This window comes from Stegodyphus dumicola, chromosome 10 (genome assembly GCF_044657685.1).
Source record: "Stegodyphus dumicola isolate Sdum_Otavi_A_Nest chromosome 10, ASM4465768v1".
Lineage (NCBI taxonomy): Eukaryota > Metazoa > Arthropoda > Arachnida > Araneae > Eresidae > Stegodyphus > Stegodyphus dumicola.
The window spans coordinates 151924941-151947845 of NC_140777.1; the positions used below are offsets into that span (position 1 = coordinate 151924941).

The following is a 22905-nucleotide window of genomic DNA, read 5'->3' on the forward strand; positions in this document are numbered from 1 at the left end:
TAAGTTACTCCCCGTCGTTTGAAACCATAATAGAGCTTCTGTTTTCTTTGTGCTGCTTCCGTATTCTTCTTTGCTTCCTTAATTAGTTTTTCTATATCACCCATTTTAAATTCTGGGGCTCTTTGTTGCACATAAAATAATTTATCTAACGGCGTTATAATCTTTCTGCCTAGAAATAACTCAGCAGGAGTTTTGCCCGTTGTATCATGTTTTGCGGTCCTAAGGGCGAAAGTAAATTCATTGACATAGTTATCCCAGCTTTTATGAAAATTTTTAACATAACTACGGATAATTTTCACTATATTTCTATTGACCCGTTCCGCTATATTTGATTGCGGCCGATACGGGACCATTTTTAAATGACGTATGTCCAGTTTTTGGCACATGTCTTCAAATATATTACTTACAAATTGAGGACCATTATCCGATATAACTTTTAGGGGCGCCCCGTATTTTAAAATATATTTATTTAAAATAGAATCAGTAACTAATTTCGCGGAGGCTCGTTTTAAGGGAACAATTTCGGTCCATTTACTAAAATGATCAACCATAACAAGGAGATAGCCACTTTTATTTAACTGACTTTTTGGGAAAGGGCCCAATAAATCGATGCCAATTATTTCATTTGGAAATTCGGATTTAATACTATTTAGAAACCCGGCCGGGCGGAAATTAATATAATTAACTGCTTGACATGTTGGGCAGGACTGGACATACGCCCTTGTTAACTTTTGCAGTTCAGGAAAGTAGACTGCCTCGCGTACGCGTTGGATAGTTTTTCGAATACCAGCATGAGAAGCTAAAGGGCTGTCATGGAGCTCCTGCAGGATATTTAATCTAAGACTAGCTGGGATAACAGGTCGAAATTCGTTGTTGGAATTCGTAGTTTTTGTATAGAATAATAGACCATCTATTAGTTCGTAATGGGCCGCCCTATTTCTTATCGCCACAATATCTTGCTGGCTAAAATTTTCAGGATCCTTTAAATACTCATAAATGCTTCCAAACTCAGGATCCTTACCCAGTTCGGTTATTACAGTTTCTCGGGAATTTATTGTACATGCTGTGAGCATTGCCACCTTTGCGGTATTACCTTGTTCATCTATTTTAATTCTTGATAGGTCATCTGCTACGATATTTTCCTTTCCGGGGGTATGCTTGATTACCAGATTATATTCTTGTAGCTTGAGTGCCCATCTTATTAACCTTGGGGATAAATTTTTCCCTGAGTACAATCTAGTTACCGCCGCATGATCAGAGTACACTGTTATCGGCGCCTTTCCAAAATAGACTCGGAACTTTTGCACTGCTAACAGAACTGCAAGTGCCTCTCTCTCGGTCGCGGAATAGTTTCTTTCTGTTTGATTTAAAGTTCGGCTAAAAAATGCCACGGGCTGCTGATTTTGCGAAAGTACCGCTCCCACCGCATAATCCGAAGCATCCGTGGAAATTTCTAAATTCTTATCCTTTTCAGGAAATTTCAACACAGGGGCTTGCGTTAATGCTTGTTTTAATTTTTCGAAAGCACTATTGGCTTCGGCCGTCCACGAGAATCTTGCCTTTTTCCTTTTTAATTTTAACAATGGCTCAGCGATAGCCGCAAAATCTTTTATAAAGGACCTATAATATGAACAAAGTCCTAGAAAAGAAGAGAGCTTCTTTGCCGTGTTTGGAGTCGGATACTTTTGTACAGCGATTATTTTTGATTCATCTGTCTCGATTCCTTTTTGAGATATTTTGTAACCTAAATATTTTAATTCAGGGGCTGCAAATTTGCACTTTTCAACATTAACTTTTAGACCGGCCTCATTTAATAAAGAAAACACCTGTCTTAAATCCTGTACATGTTGGTCGAGATTATCACTAGTAATAATGATATCGTCTAAATAGATAAATGTGGACTTTCCAAGAACAGGTCTTAACACAATGTCCATGCATCGCTGAAATGTTGCCGGGGTCCCTGAAAGGCCAAACGGCATACGCAAAAATGCATAAGTGCCAGACTTGGTTATAAAAGCAGTCTTAGGCACGTCCTCAGGCCTAACCCCTATTTGAAAATAACCAGTCGTTAAGTCTAAAGTCGTCATAAATTTGGTTGATTTTATGTTCCTTAGAATTTCTTCAATAATCGGTAACGGATATACCGGATATTTAGTTATGGAGTTTAATTTACGGTAATCAATAGCGAATCTCCACCTTTTTGGATGCGTCAAAGGATAGTCATTATTTTTCTTACATAAAACCACTGGGCTAGCATAACTACTTGAGATGGGCGCTATGATCTTTTTACGTAGCATATCGGTAATATGCCATTCTATAATTTTTTCCTTATTCTTATCATACCGGTATGGTTTTTGGCGAACTGGCATTGCATCTCCGGTGTCAATACCATGGTTAGTAACCTGAGTAAATCCTGGAATATCACTAAATAACGAAGCAAATTCACTTACCACTTGTCGGATTCTTCCTTGCTCGTCATTAGGGAGGTGGTCAAGTTTTAACATCGGCGGTTCAGCCTTTTCTGCAAGAACTTGTTTCATTGTCACCTTAAGGGACGCTTCATTAAAATCCAGTGTTGCTTGTGCGTCTGAAAGAAAATCTATTCCTAAGATTAAATGTGCTTGCAGATTCTTTACTATAAAAAACATCACCTTTACTTGTTCGTCCTTGATACGGATATACAAAGGTACTTTACCTATGCACTTACATTTTTCTCCTTGCGCAGCTAACACTGTCGTATTATCCGAATTATATATGCGATATTTACGAAAATACTTCCTAAAAAAATCTTCTGCCACACAGGAACATTGCGCGCCTGTATCCAGGAGTGCGGTGGCTGGGATATTATTCACCAACACTTCAATCTTCGGAAGAGTCAAATTTTTCACCATTACTGTATTTAACTTGTAGGAAGAGGGGTTTTTTGGCCTTCGGATTTCCGCACCCTCCCGTCAGCAGAAATCCGTTTTAGTTTAAATTATTTTTCATTTCCGTGCTTTCCTTCTTTTTCCCCTGACCTTGAGACTTTTTTCCTGGGTTGCTATTGAACTGTCGACGTTCGCCGGCTGTTTTTGAATGCTCGGGTTTCCTTGCCCACTGATTCGCTTTGCCTCCGTAGCCGTGTGCTTGAGTTTGCTGTAGTCTTGGCGTACCAAATTGGTTTCGCTGTTGATATTGGCGTCTTCTTTCGACGTCCGCCGTTCTTCTACTTTCAAACTGGATTGCTAGCTCAAATAACTTTTCCAGTGTAGTCGGATTTCTTAATTCAATAAAGTCTTGCACTTGGGGCAGTAACCTCGGCAAAATCACTTGAATTATTTCAGGATCCGGACGGTTTCCGTACAAGAGTTTGAAGACGTGAATTTTTCTTAAAATAAAGCTTGAGAGGTTTTCGATTCTTTGTTGATATATACTGAAAAGTTCCGTTTCTAATTTCGCACGATCCCTTACAACAGGGAATTCTTTTAGTAAAGCAGTCTTGAAATTCTCGTAAGTATAAGTGGGACTTCCTGCTTGACCCAAGAGACTTCTGCCTATACATTTGAACCAGTTAAGTGCTTGGTCCCTCAAAGCGCTGGTAGCTAAGGTAACTTTTTGAAGCTCGTGCACGGGGTAGAGCATGAAGTGGTCATCCAATTTTTCCAAAAAACTGGTTACCGGTGAGTTTCCATTAAATGTTGCTTCTGGTTTCATCGAAGCGCGCATGGTCTGGATGATGTAACCAAATCCTTCCAAAGCGGCAGCTGGCATTTCTGGATTCTGAGCCGTTTCTGCAGGCAGCACAGGTTCTTCTTGAAACTCGGCCATGGTTATTCTTCTTCGTTGGGCGCCACTATCAGGTTCAATGTTCCTTCTAACCTTCTTCGGGAACATGCAAGGACCTGACTCGGAACAGAGAGCTTACTAAAGCTATGTTTAAAACTGTGGGAAGTAAACAGGATACACAAGAAACCCTTTATTTTTCTCTATTTACAATGACTTCCGTACTTCGGAAGACACCGACCCGCTACTTGGGGTCAAAACGTAAAAGTATAAAAATAAAACTAAACTCCAATTTAACTTTAGAATAATAAACGTGGAAGATTGGCCTTATAATAACAGGAAGCGTATGTAGTACAGAGAACTGTGAACACTACAATACGTTTAAATTTATCAAGAGGATTAAAACCTCTGGCCTGGAAGGCAAACAGCAACTGCGTAACTTCTAAGGTAAGCGACCTGCTTCGACTCACTGCTTCCTCTCTCTCGCTTGGCAAAAAGCCACAACTTAAATACTTGGCGTTCGCCAGACAAACTTTGCATAAAAACCTTAACGCATATAATTCTGGCCGGAAGTAGAAAATAAAAAGTGATAGTAAAGATTTAAAATAAACGTTAGTAAAATTTAAGATCCTTAAAATTTTAATATCGGACTCTTTTCTGTGCGAAAATTACATAAACAAATTTTTAAATTGAACTGTTATATTGCTGACGAAATTGTTTTCATGAAATCCACTCTTTTCTTTTGGAAAACTTATGACTGAAAGTATTAGTCAAAGATGAGTATTTTGGGAAATAAAGCTTTTTAAGTATATGCCGTGTATGAATCCTACCGTTTAAAACATATTTTTAAGATAATTTAGTGCTTATCCTTTAATGTCGTATTAAAAGAAAGCATTTTCTTACTCTTAATCTTTAGATTTGAGTATTTAGGATATTTATCTTCTTTAATACAGTATGTTTAGCTTATCAGTTTCATTTATGTAATGTCTTCTCATTCGCATACCTTATCTTTTAATTTCTAAAGCATTTTCAAAAATGTAACTTTCTACTATATATGTATGAAATCCTATTCTCTATGAGCCAATACGGCACATTTTGTACGATGAAATATTCCAAAATCTGACATATGCAAACTTTAAATATTACTCTAATTGACACTGTTATCGCTTTTTGTATGCTTTAGCCAGCTAAAAAAAACCATTCCTAGAGCTGTGATTAAGCAATACTTGATTTTCTAAACACTCTCCTTTCAGCGTTTTATTATTGGATATAAAATTAGCCACAGATACATCCTCTCCCTTTTTTTAAACTTCTGAAAGACAATTTTGTTATTCCTTTCATTTCATTCAGATACATTTCTTGAAAACAAAGTCCAAAAAACCGCACGTAAAGTGCTTAAAGCCAAATGGCATAAAATCTTTATCAGTGCAATAAAAAGAATTGGTTTATAAACAATATATGCTGTAATATTTATCATATTATAGGCCAGTAACACGGCAAATAAACGCACAAATTTAGTGGTTTTAACTGAAATTATGTGAGCTATTATTTGTAATTTTCAATGCTATCTTGGCTTGAAACGAAGGACTTTTCGATGTCTGCAGCATACGACAATACACAATACTGAAAGTTCAATTCATCTGCTAGCGAAATTATACTTGTTCTTCATTGTTCAGTGTATAAAACCAACTGTTATTGAATGTAATATTCAGCTTTGTTACTTTGGAGTTTTCCCACCTGTGATGGTAATAGAACACTAATTGGTTCATGTCCATGATGGAAACCATCACAGCGGTGTACTCACTCACTCGCTGAACAATATTAGGCCGACCCGAGCTCAAACTTATCGAACGGGCTGACTGACCTTTCCCCCTTCTCTCATGTGTCGAATGAATATGAGCCAATTTCCTTCAGAAAATCCTTCTTGAAGACAGAATTTTCTTTAGGCAGATAGCCATAATGTACCTTCCCATGATTAAATAATTCCTTCGAATCCAAAATAAAATTTACAAATGTCTTGGGGTGTAACTTTTTCTTAACTTAAAATCCATTTGTTAACATTTTTTAAATCTTTGTTACATTTTTTAAATCTTTATGATATTGCGTTTCAGATCTTTAAGAAACAATGGCTTTATGAGTCACAGTTTTAGGTATTAATAAAAATTAATAAGAAATGTAAAAATTCGTTTAATAAGAAAAGTTATAAGCTATTTTTATATCAAAGATGCTGATGCTGCTATTGATAAAAAAAAGAATAATTGCCAGAACTTAGGGAAAATATCAAGTAGTAGAGTTAATATCATTATTATAATTATACGTTTTTGGTGGTCGTGTGTGCTTAATGCATGATATAATTAAAGAAAATAAGAGTAGACAATCTCCTATAACAAAAGAATATATTAAGTACTAAATTATTTAAATTACATTGCAGAGATCAACACAGAGCTCGGAACACAGTTCATGCTACCTTCGCGTACAGTTGTGTGTGGAGAAGTCTGAATGAGGAAAAAATGTCGCTTTGATGCTCCGATTAAGAACTGGATTTTACACGTGGCGCCATCTCATGAATAGAAGTTGAAGTATCTGTCGGAACGCCACAGTACTCCCCCCAAGTACCATCGGTACGTTATAAGTACTTTGGGTTAAATTTAACCTTTCTTCCAGATCTGGTAGTTTTAGGTTGCTCTTTAACGGGATGTAAGCTTTCTTCCGGGAGTGATGTTTGATGAGGAAGTTGTTGGATCTTGCATTAAAAATGCTGGTTTGAGACGATCGATTCCAATCACTGATTGTTTGCCATTGCAGATGATGGTGAAATGTTTCGGTGTTTGTTTGACAACTTTGAATGGACCATCATATGAAGGTGTTAAAGTTGGCTTAATTGCATCGTTGCGCACGAATACGTGCGAAGATGTCTCAAGCGCAGGATGTACAAAATAGCTTGGCTGGTTATGCGAAGATGCTGGGGTTGGCGAGATATTGCTCATGGTCTCACGTAAACGTTGAAGGAATGTTGGAGGGTCGATAACTGGAGTAGATTCTGGGTGAAAGAATTCGCCTGTCAGACGGAGGGTTGCACCATATAACATTTCAGCACAAGTGCTACCAATGTCTTCTTTGAATGCTGTGCGAAGACCAAGCAAGACTAGGGGTAAGGCTTCTGTCCAGTGTGTGCTACTGTGGCACTTCAGACCTTGTTTGAGAGATCGGTGAAAGCGTTCCACCATCCCATTTCCAGATGGATGGTATGGTGTTGTGCGAATATGGCGAATGCCAAGAAGAGAGGTGATGGATGCGAACAAGTGACATTGAAATTGTCGGCCTTGGTCAGTAGTGATGGTGGTAGGCATGCCAAATCTTGAAAGCCACTGGGAGATGAATGCTCGACCTACAGTTTCAGCGGATATATTTTCAATAGGAATGGCTTCAGGCCATCTTGTGTACCGATCAATACAAGTGAGGATGTAAGTGTAACCATTTGAAGGAGGCAATGGGCCAACCAAGTCTAAGTGCACATGATCAAAGCGTCTTGCTGGAAGGTTAAATTGTTGAATGCGGCTGTGAATGTGACGGGATACTTTACACCGTTGACATCTAATACATGAACGAGTCCATTCTGTGATGTCTTGATTCATTGCTGGCCACACAAATCTGTCTGCGATCAGCTTTTTGGTGGCACGGATTCCAGGATGTGCCAAATTGTGCAAGGCATTAAACACTTCACGTCTAAAATTGACAGGAATATAGGGACGTATTCTATTGTTCTCTATGTCACAGTAAATTTTAAGCGTTGGATCAATGTGCAGCGGTTGTAACTGAAGGGAGGTTTGTGGATTTGAGATTAGGTTCTTGAGTTCCTCATCATGCAATTGAGCTTTTGAAATTTCAGAGAAATCTGGGGTAGTGAGGTTGATATTGTTTACCCGAGACAAGGCATCAGCGACACAATTATCAGTACCAGAGACATATCTGATATCTGTACTAAACTGGGCGATGAAATCCAGATGTCGAAGCTGACGAGGAGAACATGAGTCAGAGTTTTTTCTAAAAGCGAAGGTTAATGGTCGATGATCAGTGAAAATGATGAAGTCGTGTCCTTCCAAGTTGTGCCGGAAGTATTTAACAGCACAGTACACAGCAAGTAGCTCTCTGTCATATGTGCTGTATTTCCTTTCTGCAGTAGTGAGTTTTCTGGAAAAGAATGCCATTGGGGAAAGTCCTTTAGTGGTATGGGCTTGAAGCACTGCTCCTATGGCCGTGTCAGATGCATCTACCATTATAGAGAGCTGATCACTAGGTGAGTGATAAGAAAGTGTGGCTGCATTTGCCAGATCGTGTTTGCATTGCACGAATGCTGCAGATGCAGATTCAGTCCAAGGGACAGCTCGTTGATCGTTTTTTTTTTTGCTATTCTTCAGAAACTCATGTAGGCAGGCTTGTGTTTTTGCGGCATTTGGCAGAAAGCGTCGGTAGAAATTTAACATTGCTAGAAAACGCTTCAGTTCAGAGATGGTTTTGGGCTGGGGTAGGTCGTTAATTGCTTTGACTCTTTCCGGTAAAGGTTTGACTCCATTCTGGGTAATAAGACATCCAAGAAAGGAAACTGAGGGTTGACCAAGTACACATTTGGATAGATTTAGTTTTAATCCATGATCTTTAAGGCGAGTGAAAATATGACGCAGATATTTAAAATGTTCTTCCGCATCTGTAGATGCAACCAGGATATCATCAAAATATGGGATGCAGAAATCGAGACCAGACAGTACTTGGTGTATGAAACGCTGAAATGTTTGGCCAGCATTGCGAAGGCCAAATGGCATATATAAGTACTCAAAGAGAGCAAATGGTGTAGTCACTGCGGTCTTAGGCACATCTTCAGCATGCACTGGGATCTGATGATATGCTCTGGCAAGATCGAGGGTAGAAAATATGTTTGTTCCATGAAAAAGATGGGTACAGTCTTGGATATGTGGGACTGGATATCTGTCAGGGACTGTGATGGCATTAAGTCGACGATAATCTCCACACGGCCGCCAGTCATCATTAGACTTTTTAACCATGTGAAGTGGACTGGCCCATGGACTTTTAGATGGGCGAATGGTTCTCTGTGCTAGCATGAATTCAAATTCTTTGCGAGCAGCTTTTAGCATCTCTGGAGAAAGACGACGAGGCTTGGAAAATACAGGTGGGCCATGTGTTTCAATGTGATGATACACTTCTGGCTGATGAGTATGCTGCCCTGATTTGGATGGGTTTAAAATGTCAGGGAATTCTGCTAATAACCGATGAAACCGTGTGCTGCCCGATAAAACACTTATGTTGGTAGGTACGTTTGATATGTGAGAAGCTTGGCCCTGTGATGTCAGCTGAGTTGTAGCATCAATTAAGCAATTATTCTTGACATCCACTAGAAGGTGGAAATGTGTCAAGAAGTCGACACCAATAATTGCTTAAGTTATATCTGCAATAATAAAAGGCCAGTTGAAAGTCCGGCGCAAGTTTAAATCAAGTGTCAATAGTTTGGTGCCGTAGGTTGCAATTTGGGTACCATTGGCTGCATACAGTACAAGTTTATTAAGTTGGTGAGCATTTGTTTTAGTTCTCGGGAGCACTGATATGTCAGCTCCAGTATCTACTAGAAAACATAACTGAGTTGAACGATCAGCCAGTACTATTCTGTCGATGTGGCGGACATTCTGTTGGCCAGCAGAAGACCGCCTATTTAGTTTCCGCTTGTACAAAATTGCATGGAGGGGCACACTTGCGAGCTTGATCTCCAAAATTCATATGATAAAAACATATGCCACTTGTGGGTTCTTTGTACTGCGTTCGAGTATTAAGACGAGATGGACTCCTGCTTCGGGCACGAAATTTATTACGTGGGCCCTGATTTGATCGATTGTATCTCTGTGAAGCATTAAGACTTGTAGAGAGTTCAGATACTTTTTTGGTCAATTCAGCCACTTTTTGTCCGAGGGATGAACTGGAAGGTGCAGCATTAGCAGCACTGACATAAGCTGGAGTAACAAGTTCATTAATTTTGTCAGCCATTGCTGCTAAACGGGTTAGATCTTCATTGGAAGCAGCAAGAATTATTTGTATGTTATTAGGGAGACGCGAAAGCCATAGTGACTTCAACAAGTCGTCACTAAAATGGCTTCCTGCCAGATCACGCATTCGTGACAGCAAGTATGAAGGTCGCTGATCTCCAAGTTCAAGTCCTTGTAGTAAAGTACGTATTTTTGAAGATTCACTTTCTGAATAGATTTCAATGAGCCGCTGTTTCAGTTTGGAGTATTTATCACAATCAGGTGGTTTGAGAATTAAGTCATGCGCTGAATTCAGAATATCAGACTCAATTGCTGCAACTACGTGGTTGAATTTTGTAGAATCCTCACTAATGCGAGCGATAGAAAATTGTGCTTCGATCTGAGCGAACCACAATGAAGGATTATTTTTCCAGAAAGGCGGTGGCTTCACCGCAACGCGTGTGATTTGTGGCTCTGGTGGAATATCGTCGGGCATACTGATAGATAATTTTCACTTTAAATAATAAACACTTAACAGCACAAATATTGTAGCATGAAGATACACTATTGATATTTTACCATGATAACAATAAATATTTTAACCATGCATAAAAAATTTACGTAATGATACACACACAAATAATACAGGGTCAGCAATTACACACACAAATAATATTTTACCGAAATGCATTTGAAAAGAAACCCCTATTTGAGAAAAAATGATGCGTTAATTTTGTATTGCGCACGCACAAAATCACCACTTCACACTGCTAAGGCACTTTCGAAGGAAAAAGGAAATCACTCCTGTAGCACATGGGAAAACAATTCACTACTTTCGAACACTGAGAAAAGAATTTTGCCGTAGCACGTTGCACAAAAGTTACTGATGTGGCACATTTAGCGAAAATCACTGTTGTAGCACATTTGTCGTTGAATGATCGAAGAATTATTGCACGACTGGCGAAGTCAGCGGAACGGAACAGATCACATTGATGATTTGCTGAAGCTCCTTGCGATGATATGCACGACTTTGAAAAAACACAAGCAATATATATCAATAGCTTGAACCCAATTGAAGGGGTACTTTGTAGCATACGTTTAATGTCCATATTCGTTGTTATTTTTAGTCAGTTCTTCAGAATGCCTTGGATGCACGTGGCTTAGGGTCGTTGAAAATCCATTCTCAGTAGCGTGCTCAGTCAAAAGGTCACCACTTTTGGTGGTCGTGTGTGCTTAATGCATGATATAATTAAAGAAAATAAGAGTAGACAATCTCCTATAACAAAAGAATATATTAAGTACTAAATTATTTAAATTACATTGCAGAGATCAACACAGAGCTCGGAACACAGTTCATGCTACCTTCGCGTACAGTTGTGTGTGGAGAAGTCTGAGTGAGTAAAGATATCGCTTTGCTGCTCCGATTAAGAACTGGATTTTACACGTGGCGCCATCTCATGAATAGAAGTTGAAGTATCTGTCGGAACGCCACATGTTTGTTAAATTAATCATTTTGATGCTTTTAGGATTTAAATTAAACCCTACGTCTTCAAAGAGTAATTCAAACGTAAATTAGCCCTGAAAAACTTTTCAAATTCAGTATCAATTTGTGTCTGAATTTTGCGCAATTTTAAAATTTGCTTTAATATGCTGCTCTACATCTATTTATAGATCGTAGTAAAATGTCGTATATTAAGCAAACTACACTTAGATCTGAGTGGAAACAGGATGATTTTGGATAATAAATTTTCATCATATTAAAGAAGACCGTTTCAATAAAACTATTTATTAGAGAGCATTACATTATTTATGTTGATTTAATAGCAATTTATTTCCACGCATTAGATATTCCGGTATTATATTCTTAAACTAAACCACAGCGAAAAAAATGTAATACCCGTAGTTATTAGGTTTCCCATTATAATCCACATTTAATGAATTTTTTATTTAGTATTTGGTACTTTCTGATTATCCGCCTACTCATGAAAAGTAGCCAATTCATTTGTCGATTTTGTGAATTAGCTAAAAATGTTTGCTTGGCTGACAGCTCATAGGTACTATTCCATTCTTAAAACAATAGCTAAAAGAAGCATTTTAAAAGAAGCAAGAAATTTTATGAGAAAGGGGAAAAAATGTATATGGCATTGATGCTTACCTCGGTGATATAACGGTTAAATGTGAAATATAAATCCTCAAGAGTTCAAACATGTGTGAGTTATGCACCTTCGTTGGCTGTCATCTGTTGGCTTACTTTCGGAAATACGCCAAAAATATTACTGTTTTGTTACCGAATATTGATGTTGGAGTAGCAAATAATCAGAAAATACCAACAGGTTTAACATTCGATTATTACTAACTTATAACTGAAAGGACAGATCTTTTGCACTTACAATCTGTTTCGAGGAATGTTATGCTTAGGAAACGTATGTTTTTGTCTATGGCCAAAGAAAGAAGCAGACTGTATAAAAGGTGCAGATTTAGAATATTCGAATAACAGAGGAGAAGGCAAAGTAGGATAAGTAAATAAATATAGAAATAGACATTACGAGAAGTCTTGGAAATCCTATAACCAAATTATCGAATCCTAAGAGAAAAACGATCGAGAGATTTTGAAAAATTTCGCAACTTTCAGAAATACACATATAAATCCTTTCACTTTCAAATTCTAAAAATCAAAAGTATGAATGTGTTTAGAGCAAAAGATTCATTGGCAGAACATATTTGCAACATAATAGGTTTAAGAGATAAAAAAAAATACATATTATGATAATGACAATCACACATAACCTCATTTAGCATGTTATCGGACACGGGTTGAACTTTCGACTGTAAACACTTGGGGAAAAAATTCAAATATTGAAAAAATTTAAATGAATTATTTGTAACCCACTTTTTAGCCCTTATAGTCATTTTATCGCGTTAATTGTTTGGTATGGAAAAAAACTGTTTTACTACTATGCAAATATGCTGATTAGATATTCAGTGCCCCAAATTTAATATTAATCAAATCTACGCACTTAAGTTGACAGTCAGTATTGTTTAAAAGTGTTATCCTTTTTCTAAAGAAAGAACACTAGTGTGAATAACAATAGTTGGTTAATAATAGAATTTTTAAATGTTCTGTTGATTTCTTATGGAAATGAATTCAGAATATTCTCCTTCCAATAGCACCAAGTCTCCGTATAAAAATGGATAAAAACATAGAAAACGGATAAGACTCCTCTTTTAATTCTCACTGGCGGAACAGGCTGGTTTTATGAATGTTTTCTTGCGTTTCTCGCATATATAACTTCAAAATAGACAGTGCCGCTGAGAAATTTCTCCGGGAAGGCTTTGCCCACTATCAGGCAAAAATATTTGAAGTACTTACCTCATAATTTATCAAAAGCTCAATCACCAAAAAATGAAGAAAAGTCAGCCTCAGGTCGAAATGTTTATTCCTTATTTCTTATATCCCTATTGAAATATGTCTGTAAAGTATTTGAAATCAAAGCCAAAATAAGTCTCAATTTTATTTGTTTTTAAAGAACACTATATTTATATTTTATTGCATTACTATGTTAAGTAATAAAATTTCAGTTTAATACACAATGAAACTTTAAGTCAAACTAAAAAATTTTGTAGATAATTTGTAGAAATAATTCTCATTAAAAATTAACATATACACAATGTAAAACAATATCTCTTATACACATAATATATAACAATTTTCATTCAGGCATAGGTAAAACAAAGATTTTGGAAATACATCTTTTGAATACACCTGCTTTAGTTTTAATTTTAACAACCCGAATTTTTTTATCACCACCATAATACACATCAATTATTCGACCTACAACCCATTTGTGAGTTGGTGCATTATCCTCTACCAATAACACTAAGTCTCCTATGTGAATATTATCTTTTTCAAATCTTCATTTATTTCGTTGTTGCAGTACATTTAAGTAACTATGGTGCCATTTTTTCCAAATCAACTGCACGATTCTTTTTATTCTCTGTCATTTCTTATGTCGATTTTCATTTAAATTGGTTAAATCAGGTTCAATAACTGAATTTATTGATCTATTTATCAAAACATGCACAGGAGTTAAAACTCCAAAATCATCTTCGTTAGCTGTTAACGGGCATAGAGGTCTTGAATTTAAAATTCCCCCAATCTGTATGATTACTCTTAAAAACTCCTCATATGCTAAATTTGCGCTGCCTACAGCTCTTTTAAAATGGTATTTAAATGACTTAATTGCAGCTTCCCAAAGGCCTCCGAAATTGGGTGCCCCGGGTGGTATGAATTTCTATCCAATATTCTTGGCAGACAAATAATTAGCTAAAGTTTCATCTGGGATTTTAATTAGATTACGAAGTCTTTTTTTATTTCTTTGTTGGCACCAGCGAAATTTGTGGCATTGTCCAAATATAATTTTGAGCATTTACCCCTACGAGATATAAATCTCTTTAACGCAGCTATAAAGGCTTCGGAAGTTAGATCCGTCACCATTTCGATATGCACTGCCTTTGACACAAAACATACAAATATGCAAACATAAATTTTATGTAAAATTCCTTTTCTTTGGTTACGATATCTTATAAAAAATGGACCATAGAAGTCCACTCCACTCCAGTACAATTAAAAGGATAATCTGGTAAAAGATTTTCCATTATTTGTTTACACACAACTGGCTTGTTTTTAAAACATACAATACAATCATGTACAACTTTACGACAAATAGATCGACCATTTAATGGCCAGAACTTTTCGCGCACATGACTCAATAATGGGTTGCACCCACATGCAAAAATCTTTTGTGACAATGTTCAATAACTAATAAAGTAAATTTGTGAACTTTAGGTAATATTGCCGGATGTTTAGCAAAATAAGTAAGATTTGTCTTACCTAAACGGCCTCCTACTCTGAGAACTAAATCAGAATCCAGGAAGGGATTCAGATTCTTTAACTTACTTTTATGTAAGACAGTTCCGTGCCTTATTAAATGGCGGATATCTTCGCCAAAGCATTCACTTTGAGTTACTCTTATCAGGAACAATTCTTCTTTGGTTATTTCCTGCACACTAATTGGTCCTGACAATCTGTCTAAGGGCTTTCTCAAATTATTCACGAACCTGAAAATATAACTAACAACACGTAAAATAGTTAGATAATTATTAATCAATTTAAGTAAATTATGTAAAAAATTATTTACAGTCACATTCAACACTGGTAAAGTGTCTTTAGAGTCTTTATGGTATGGGGTTTTGAGTTCAGCACTGAACTCCTCACTTTTATCCGAGATAGTTACTGTCCGAGTTGGATAGTCTTTGTCCACCAGAAACGCTGGACCACACCACCACAATTTATGATGCATTAGCTTATCAGAATCTACACCCCGTGATAGGAGATTCGCCAGATTCTGATCCGATGCCGCATGATGCCACTGTTGAACAGAAGAAAGTTCTTGAATTTCGGCCACTCTATACTGAACAAACGTCTTAAGGTCCATAGGTTCCTTATGTATCCATACGAGAACTATCCATAAGTAGACTTGAGTCACTTCTAATGTCAAGGCAATAAGGACTTTTTTCACCAACTTTGATAATAAGACAGCTGCACATAGCTCAAGCCTGGGAATCGTTAGGCTTTTAAGAGGAGCAACTCTTGATATACTCGAGATTAATTTTACCAATGTTCTCCCAGAAGAATCGATGGACTTGCAATAAACTGCTGCTCCGAAACAACATTCAGAAGCGTCTGCAAAACCATGGATCTCAACTGTTTTTGCTTGATCAATCACTATACGTCTGTCAATATCGATACTGTTTATGCTCTCTAGTGTAATCAGAAATTGATGCCATTCCCGATTTTCAGCAATAGGAATTCTATCACTCCAATCAATTTTAAGACACCACAGCTTCTGCATGAAAATCTTTTCTTTGGCTATAACTGGACTAAGAATACCCAAAGGATCAAATATTCTGGCAATTGACGATAAGACACATCTCTTAGTATATGATACACTAGGCTCTACTTTAACTCTGAAGGAAAAGCAATCCGTTATTGGATTCCGTGACACGCCCAAGGTTTTCGTTTCAGTTGGATCGGAGAAATTGTATTCTTCCCGGTTTAGAGAAAGTTCCGAATGATTCACGCACCATTTATGCAACTGCATGCCTGCACTTTGCAAAATCGATATGAGCTGCCGTTGTAACTCCTTAGCCTCTTTTAACGTCGGAGCTCCGCATAACACATCATCCATATAGAAATTTTCACGTAACACAGGTGCTGCCAAAGGAAAATTACGCTCTTCGTCTAACGAAAGCTGTTTCAATGTCCTCACTGCTAAGAAGGGAGCACTGACCGTACCATACGTAACGGTTACCAGTTCATAGGTCTTTGGTGGCTCATTAGCACTATCACTCCATAGGATTCTTTGAAGGCTGTGTTGACTTTCATCTATCAAAATCATCCTATACATTTTTATCACATCGGCCGTTAAGGCATATACGTGAATTCGAAATCCGATCATTATCGAAAATAAATCTTTTTGTATAACTCCACCGTTATACTGGAGAGAGTTGAGTGAAATACCGTTAGTTGTTAAACTTGAACAGTTAAATACAACTCTTAATTTAGTACTAGTTTTTTCTGGTTTATATATTCCGTGATGTGTTGCAAAATATGCCACTTCAGGCTCTTTCTCTTCTTTAACTTCAGCTCTAGTGTAGAATTGGGTGCCCCTTCGATTAGAGACAATTTGTTTCTTAATTTTGGCGATGAAACCTCACTTCTGGTTACCATGATAGTTTTAACTTCATTTTAGCTTCCTGATTTTATTTAAATGAAAATAGATTGATGTGTACATGGACAAATTTAAGACAGTGCACAATGCCTAGTTTGTGCAATTCTAGGATGTTTTTTTAAGTGAAAACAGATCGATGTGTACATGGACACACAGTTTGCGCAACTCTTTAACTTCTTATTTTGGTTTTGTGTAGCGGCCATTTTGAAATTGTGCCGTCCTGGCGTCGATCTTGGCGTCAAAAAAGAATCGCCAAGAAATAAGAGGCACCAGATTGTAAACTTTTCTTAACTTCCTTCACATGTCTTAGTTAAGTATACTCATGAAGTCACGATATAGAGAGAGATAATTTGGATCTCTCGACAAGCGAGTCCATAGCGATCTGAGTTTTTTAAGAGCAATGTCCCTAGACTGACCTAAACACGAAGGATCATCTTTAAGGGGCATTTTTACCACGTATCTACTTTCCTCATTTCTTCAGCGCGTTCGCACAAAATGTTCCTCACATATAGAATTTTCTTTACTTTTGCTTAATTCTAAATCTACATTTTCAATTTCCCAAAACCCTTTTAATGTTTTATTTAAATCCTCTTCATGTATCAATCCGCAATGCATCTTAGATTCATTTCCCTGATCGACACTTCCACTGGCGACATAGCCAAACACTGTATTTTGTAAAAGCAATTTTGAATTTTGTGCATAAATCTGTCCCGGTCTCAATAATTCATAAAATATCTCTGCACCTAACAATATACCAATGTTCCCTGGAATTTTAAAACTGTAATCAGCTAACGGTACTAAGTATGAAACCTCAATATTTACATTAAGTACCTGATGTGGTACAAGATCTGTAATTTTTTTTATTACAAGCAAATTTATCTCTTTCTCAAAACTCCTATTTTTATTTGCGATTGTTGTCGTAACGCGTCCTTTCACTACCATTGACGAATCATTTAAACACGAGATTAATGTATTTATTTTTTCGCTTTTTAATCCTAAGCGCTTCATACAGTGTTCACTTAATAAACATGTCTGAGAGCCTGAGTCTAATATACACCGCACCTCCTCCCACTGCGAACAGTTATTTTTAATTAATGCGCGAACTGTACTCGGTAGAACATTCTTGGTGTTAGCTTTCCCAAAACTAGTAAAGACGACAGATTTATTCACGTTTGACTCATTGCGTGGTGGGGAAAACTGCACCTTCACCAATTTGATTTCCGGTCTGCAGTTCAAGGAAATTCGATGAAGTCTTACAATTGGGCTTATTTTTATTTTGTCTGAAAAAATGAATTAATTTATTGTATGGTTTGTCACAGAAGCAATCTCTGGCTGAGCAATTTCTTGCACTACATTTAGGGGACAAACATTTGAAACATGTCTTATTCATTTTAATAACTTCTACTCTTTCAGGAACCGAAAGTTTTTTAAATTGCGGACAAAAGTTTAAAGCGTGGACTTCATTATTTTTACATAAATTACATTTAACACCTTTTGCTTCCGATAAAAACACATTCGAGACCTTTTTTTGGAAATGCGAGTTCTGAAACTTTTGCTGGTTGTGACCTTCATGCCGTTTAATTTCGTTTCCGTTATAAGGTTTCGTAAATGCATTATATTCACTTTTACCTTTACCCTTTGAAGTTAAATAAATGTCGCACTCTCGTCCTAGCTGTTGTGGGTTAAAATATGATTCTCCTTGTTTAATTGCAATATGTGTCATCAAATCGCGATCAAGTAAACCGAATATTTTATCTGATACAATTAATTCACATAATGATTTAAAATCGCTCATTTTACGCATCTGACAATAATACTCAAATGTAGCACTTAATCTTGAAGCAAATTGTACATAACTCTCTGAATGTAAATTTTGCGCTCTTTGAAAATTGTTTAAACACTCTTGTGGCGTTGGTTGAAATTATTTCAACACTATTGTCTTAAGCTTATCATAACTGCGCAAGTCTTCCTCAGTCAAATAAAGCATTAAATTATTCGCTCTATCACCCAGAATATTTAAAAGAATTTCCGCTTTTAGCTCATCGGGCACACTTTTGGTTTCAAACGCTTTCTCAAGGGGGAAAAAAGGTTAAATGACTCTACTCTCGTAGGCACTGGGACACACAGCGTTTTAATACTTTGAATTAAATTTTGTAAACTGTCCTTTGACGGTTCTGCTGTCAAACACGACATATTCTGAGACAACTCCTTTCGCATATTCGCGATTTCAAGTTCTTTCTCCAATTGCGCTAGTTTGATTTTCTTTAGCTTTGTTTCGTTTTCGAGTTTTTGTAACGCGATTTTTGACTCGGTTTCGGCTTTATGTTTTCTCGATTCATTCCTCAAGCGCATAATCAACTACGCTTTTAACTAACTCAGGATCGGTTTTGAAAACTTTACTACTATCTATCAAATTTTTTAAATAAACAATTTTCGCGTCTTCCGCAACGGTTAGACCTAACTCTGCCGCGACCAGCCTTAACTCGTCTTTCCTTAATTTAGCAATCAAAGACATCCTTTAACGATAAGTAAAGCTAAATAAGGTAATTGCTCTTACCTCAAATCACTGGGATCGCTCACTCGCTAAATGCCCTCGATGGAAATCACCGTCACTCATACGCACTTCGTAATCTAACAATTTTTCACATCATCCACAGGTCTCCGGCTTCTCCATGACGGACCATGTTAAGTATACTCTTGCACAAAATAATCACGTCTACTCTTTCACAGCTATAATTGTTTATTGATAACTTCTGAGTTCACATATCATTCACATAGCGGTTCTCCGCATTCTCTTCATCTCATCTCTTCCGCTCTCCGCTCGAGGGCGCTGCTGTTGCTACAGCATGCGCAAACACTTACTTTTATTTAATCTGGTTTATTAATAAATTACTCGGGGAAATCGAATGACCCCCACGTGACTACCACTGTCCAATCTGTGTTTTACAACAAGGATGAATTTGAATATTTTGTTTAGCTAATTTGTTGCACTTAGTTGTGCCATTTGTCTTCATTTAGATCGCGATATTAGTTTAATTATTCCAATCTGGATAACCTGTTTCAAAACTTGATAATTATTAATATATCCAATATTTCTCATTGCATGCGTAAGCTGCTTTGCTCGGAGTCTGAACTTGGGTGGGTGACCACCCACGTGACAGGCTCCTGCCAATCATCTCCCTCCACTCCACCTACATTTCACAAAATTTGACAAGTTTCGCCTAGTTGGCGCGGCGTAAATCGCCTTAATTAAAACTTAAGTACCAACGCCTTAGGGCAATTTACCAACAGAGACGGTTAAAGTAGCGGTTGGCTACTAATTGCCGCCTAGCCATTGACTCGATTTCCAATTCTCATCAGATTTCCACCTACGTTGAGCCTGTCCTGTTTTCAGTGCTCGTCATTGCTTTTTCTCTGTCCTGTGACGCCAGTCACCCCCTCCCAACATCTCCATACTCCTGCAACCCGTCCGGACATTTCCATGTTTTGCGCCCATGTTGGCACATTTGTCCAGAGCCGGCGACGTCGCGTATTTAACAGCGACAGTCCGGCATAAAAGATATTGATTGAAATCGAATTTAGGAAATGCTTGAAGCGATTTCTTGATTCTTGAATTTATATGCGTTATTCTACTCAATTTAGTTGCAGTTTTTTCTTTCTAGATCTGAATGTTCTGTCTTCAGCTAAATTGTATAGCTTAAAGATTTAGTTTCTCAGAATGTGTCTATCAATGTATAAATCTAAATAACTCTGATACTTGCACATTAAAAATGCAAAAATAGCCTTAAATAAATTCATTTCCTTCGAATTTTCAAGACTTCTGGTTAATTGTTCTAAAATTTCTGCCACTCATTAACGTAATCGGGAGGGAGCGAGTTGTTTTATTAAAGGCTTTGTATTTGTGTTAATTTTTTAATCTAATATTCGTGCTTTAAAGAAAAGGCTTGTTCAAAGCAGTAGCATATCAACTTTAAAAGACCCCCCCCCAAAGAAGTTATTCACCAATTTTTACAATAATCCACAATTTATGAAGCAAGTGTATATTGGTGTATTTTCGGTTTGGGTTTAATGAACCCATTATAAGATCGCTGTAATGTAATGCATACAACTTCCTCATTTCAGCAAGTTTCTGGAGAATTTACAGTTAACATACATCTACAGATTGCTGCATGGGTTTATATTAATTGGAAATTACGTGAAACTTTCGTCTTACAGTTTTATGAGCAGCGACTGTTCGCATCGTAATAGGGTGACAGTCTGACGGTTAAAAGGTAAGATTTTTCATTTCCAAAGAAAATGTCTTTTAAAATGAAATTTTTATATTTACTAAACTAGTAATATTTCGTGAAACCGCGCACTTTCGGTGTCACAAAACTAGACGACTTAGAAACTTCATCCCCATTTTGAGTTTTTATGCAGCTCTTATGTTTAATTTCGAGATTTAAAAATTCAAATTATTTAAGAGACTAAAACTTCTTGAGGAGAATATTTTGTTCACGTTCTATTGCCGATTTATTACTGCAACAAAGAAAGCTGATAACCTTATCAGTTATATTTTGATATTTCTTAATTATGATCATTTTGTTGATTATATGTTATCTGGAACAGCCAATTTGTGTATTTTAATAATCCAGAATCACTTTGAAATCAAGTAACAAAATTAATTTATTAAGAGCGTCCCTATTTCTGCTGTAATTAACGCATATAAATGAAAGCAAGTTAGACGTTTTCGTTTATATTATATTGTTAAAACACTTTTTTTATTGTTTTTGCTTTCTCTCCTTCAGATAGTGAATTTGATTTAATTTTTTACATTTTGTTAAATTGCTTTAATCGCTTTTGTTAATTTCGTTAAATTACTGTAATTGCTCACTTTAATTTCTTAAGTTGCTTATATTTTGTTAAGGTATTGCAATTAGTTCTTTCAAATACATACAAAGAAATCAAATCAAAGAGATGACGCTGTCTTAATTTAATGTAAATTAAAACTAGTCTAGCGTAAATTAGACTCTGTATCAAAGTGGGTAAGAGTGTGAGTAAAGTAGGTATTTATTTTATTATTTGTGAATGAAATTATTTTCTCTATAGATAGCTATGAATGTTCTGTACATTTTACTTCTATTGTACATATTTTTTAAGTACTGTTGAATGAAAATTGTATCATATATATACCTCTTATTTTTTAAGAATTTTTGAGAAAGAACTAATGTTTCTTTTCTTTTCTTTTTTTTTTTTTTTTTTTTCTTTTTTCTTTTTTTTTTTTTTTTTTTATAGGATCATACAGGAGAGAAACCTTTCAATGAAAGTTTTACCATAAATCCTCAAACTGCTAACTATTTATTTCTAAGAAACTTGTTGGCGCGCATTTTCCACATCGAAGGGTAAGTGAATTTTATCGTATTTGGTACGATGGTTTATAATGCATAGAATAAGATGCATCTGTGTTTGTCATTTCATTGTTTCTTTAAATGTCTTTATTTAAATAAAACTGCTGGAAAATCATGCGAGGTCGTATAAGAGGAAGTGTATATCTTGCTAAAACTCCCTACATTCATCGAGCAACCTTGTTGCATTAACACCTGTGCATCTGAAATTGACTCATATTCTAATAAAACACAGCTCTAATTTACACAGGTTGTTGGTATCCATCCTATATTGGCAGATGGCACAATGCATGCATCTTCGTTTTCCTTTGAAATTCGCTTTTCTCTCTAATTTTTTATAAATGTTTGGTTACTTCCTATTACGTAAATGAACAGCTGTTCCCTTTATAATCTTTCACCAAAAAAAAAAAAAAAAAAAAGCCACCAGAAAATTTACCCAATCCAGTAATGCTCTGTAAAATGATTTCGTCATCATGTACTTGGAATAAGCTATTGTTCTTGCATTTTAAAAATTATATTCAGTTGTCTAAGGGTGATCGAAGTCCAATATTTTATTCCAGCTTCTGAGTTGATATAATAAGTTATTTAGACTTTTACGAGTATATTTCCGATTCCTATACTTCATTCCAAGCATAATGAATTTTATAAACTTGGAAGTGACGGAGTCCTATGGATGAATGAAGAAAAATAAAGTAATTCAGACAAATAAGAAACTATAAATTAATTAATAAATTAATAACGATTCAATAAAATAAAATACCGGAACCCATCTGAGGCTCTAGCTAGAGCTACAGTTTCACCTCAAAATTGAAAAATATCAGAGCAAGACTCCGGTGGACTGGCGCTGAATGTAGATCCAGTATTATTTGCTACTTCAAGGAATGGTAGAACATTAGTTCTTTTTTAACACACCAATGATGAAAAGTAAATCGGTTAAAG

At 36.4% G+C, this 22905-nt stretch overlaps 1 protein-coding gene across 1 annotated transcript in view; it reads left to right on the plus strand.

Moving 5' to 3' along the window:
• The window catches only part of LOC118201758 (uncharacterized), a 70255-nt gene that overhangs the window by 36120 nt on the left and 11230 nt on the right, over positions 1–22905 (plus strand). The window contains exon 2 of the mRNA XM_085825711.1: positions 21857–21963. Coding sequence (XP_085681837.1) covers positions 21857–21963 — 107 coding nt within the window. The remainder of the gene's footprint in view (positions 1–21856; positions 21964–22905) is intronic.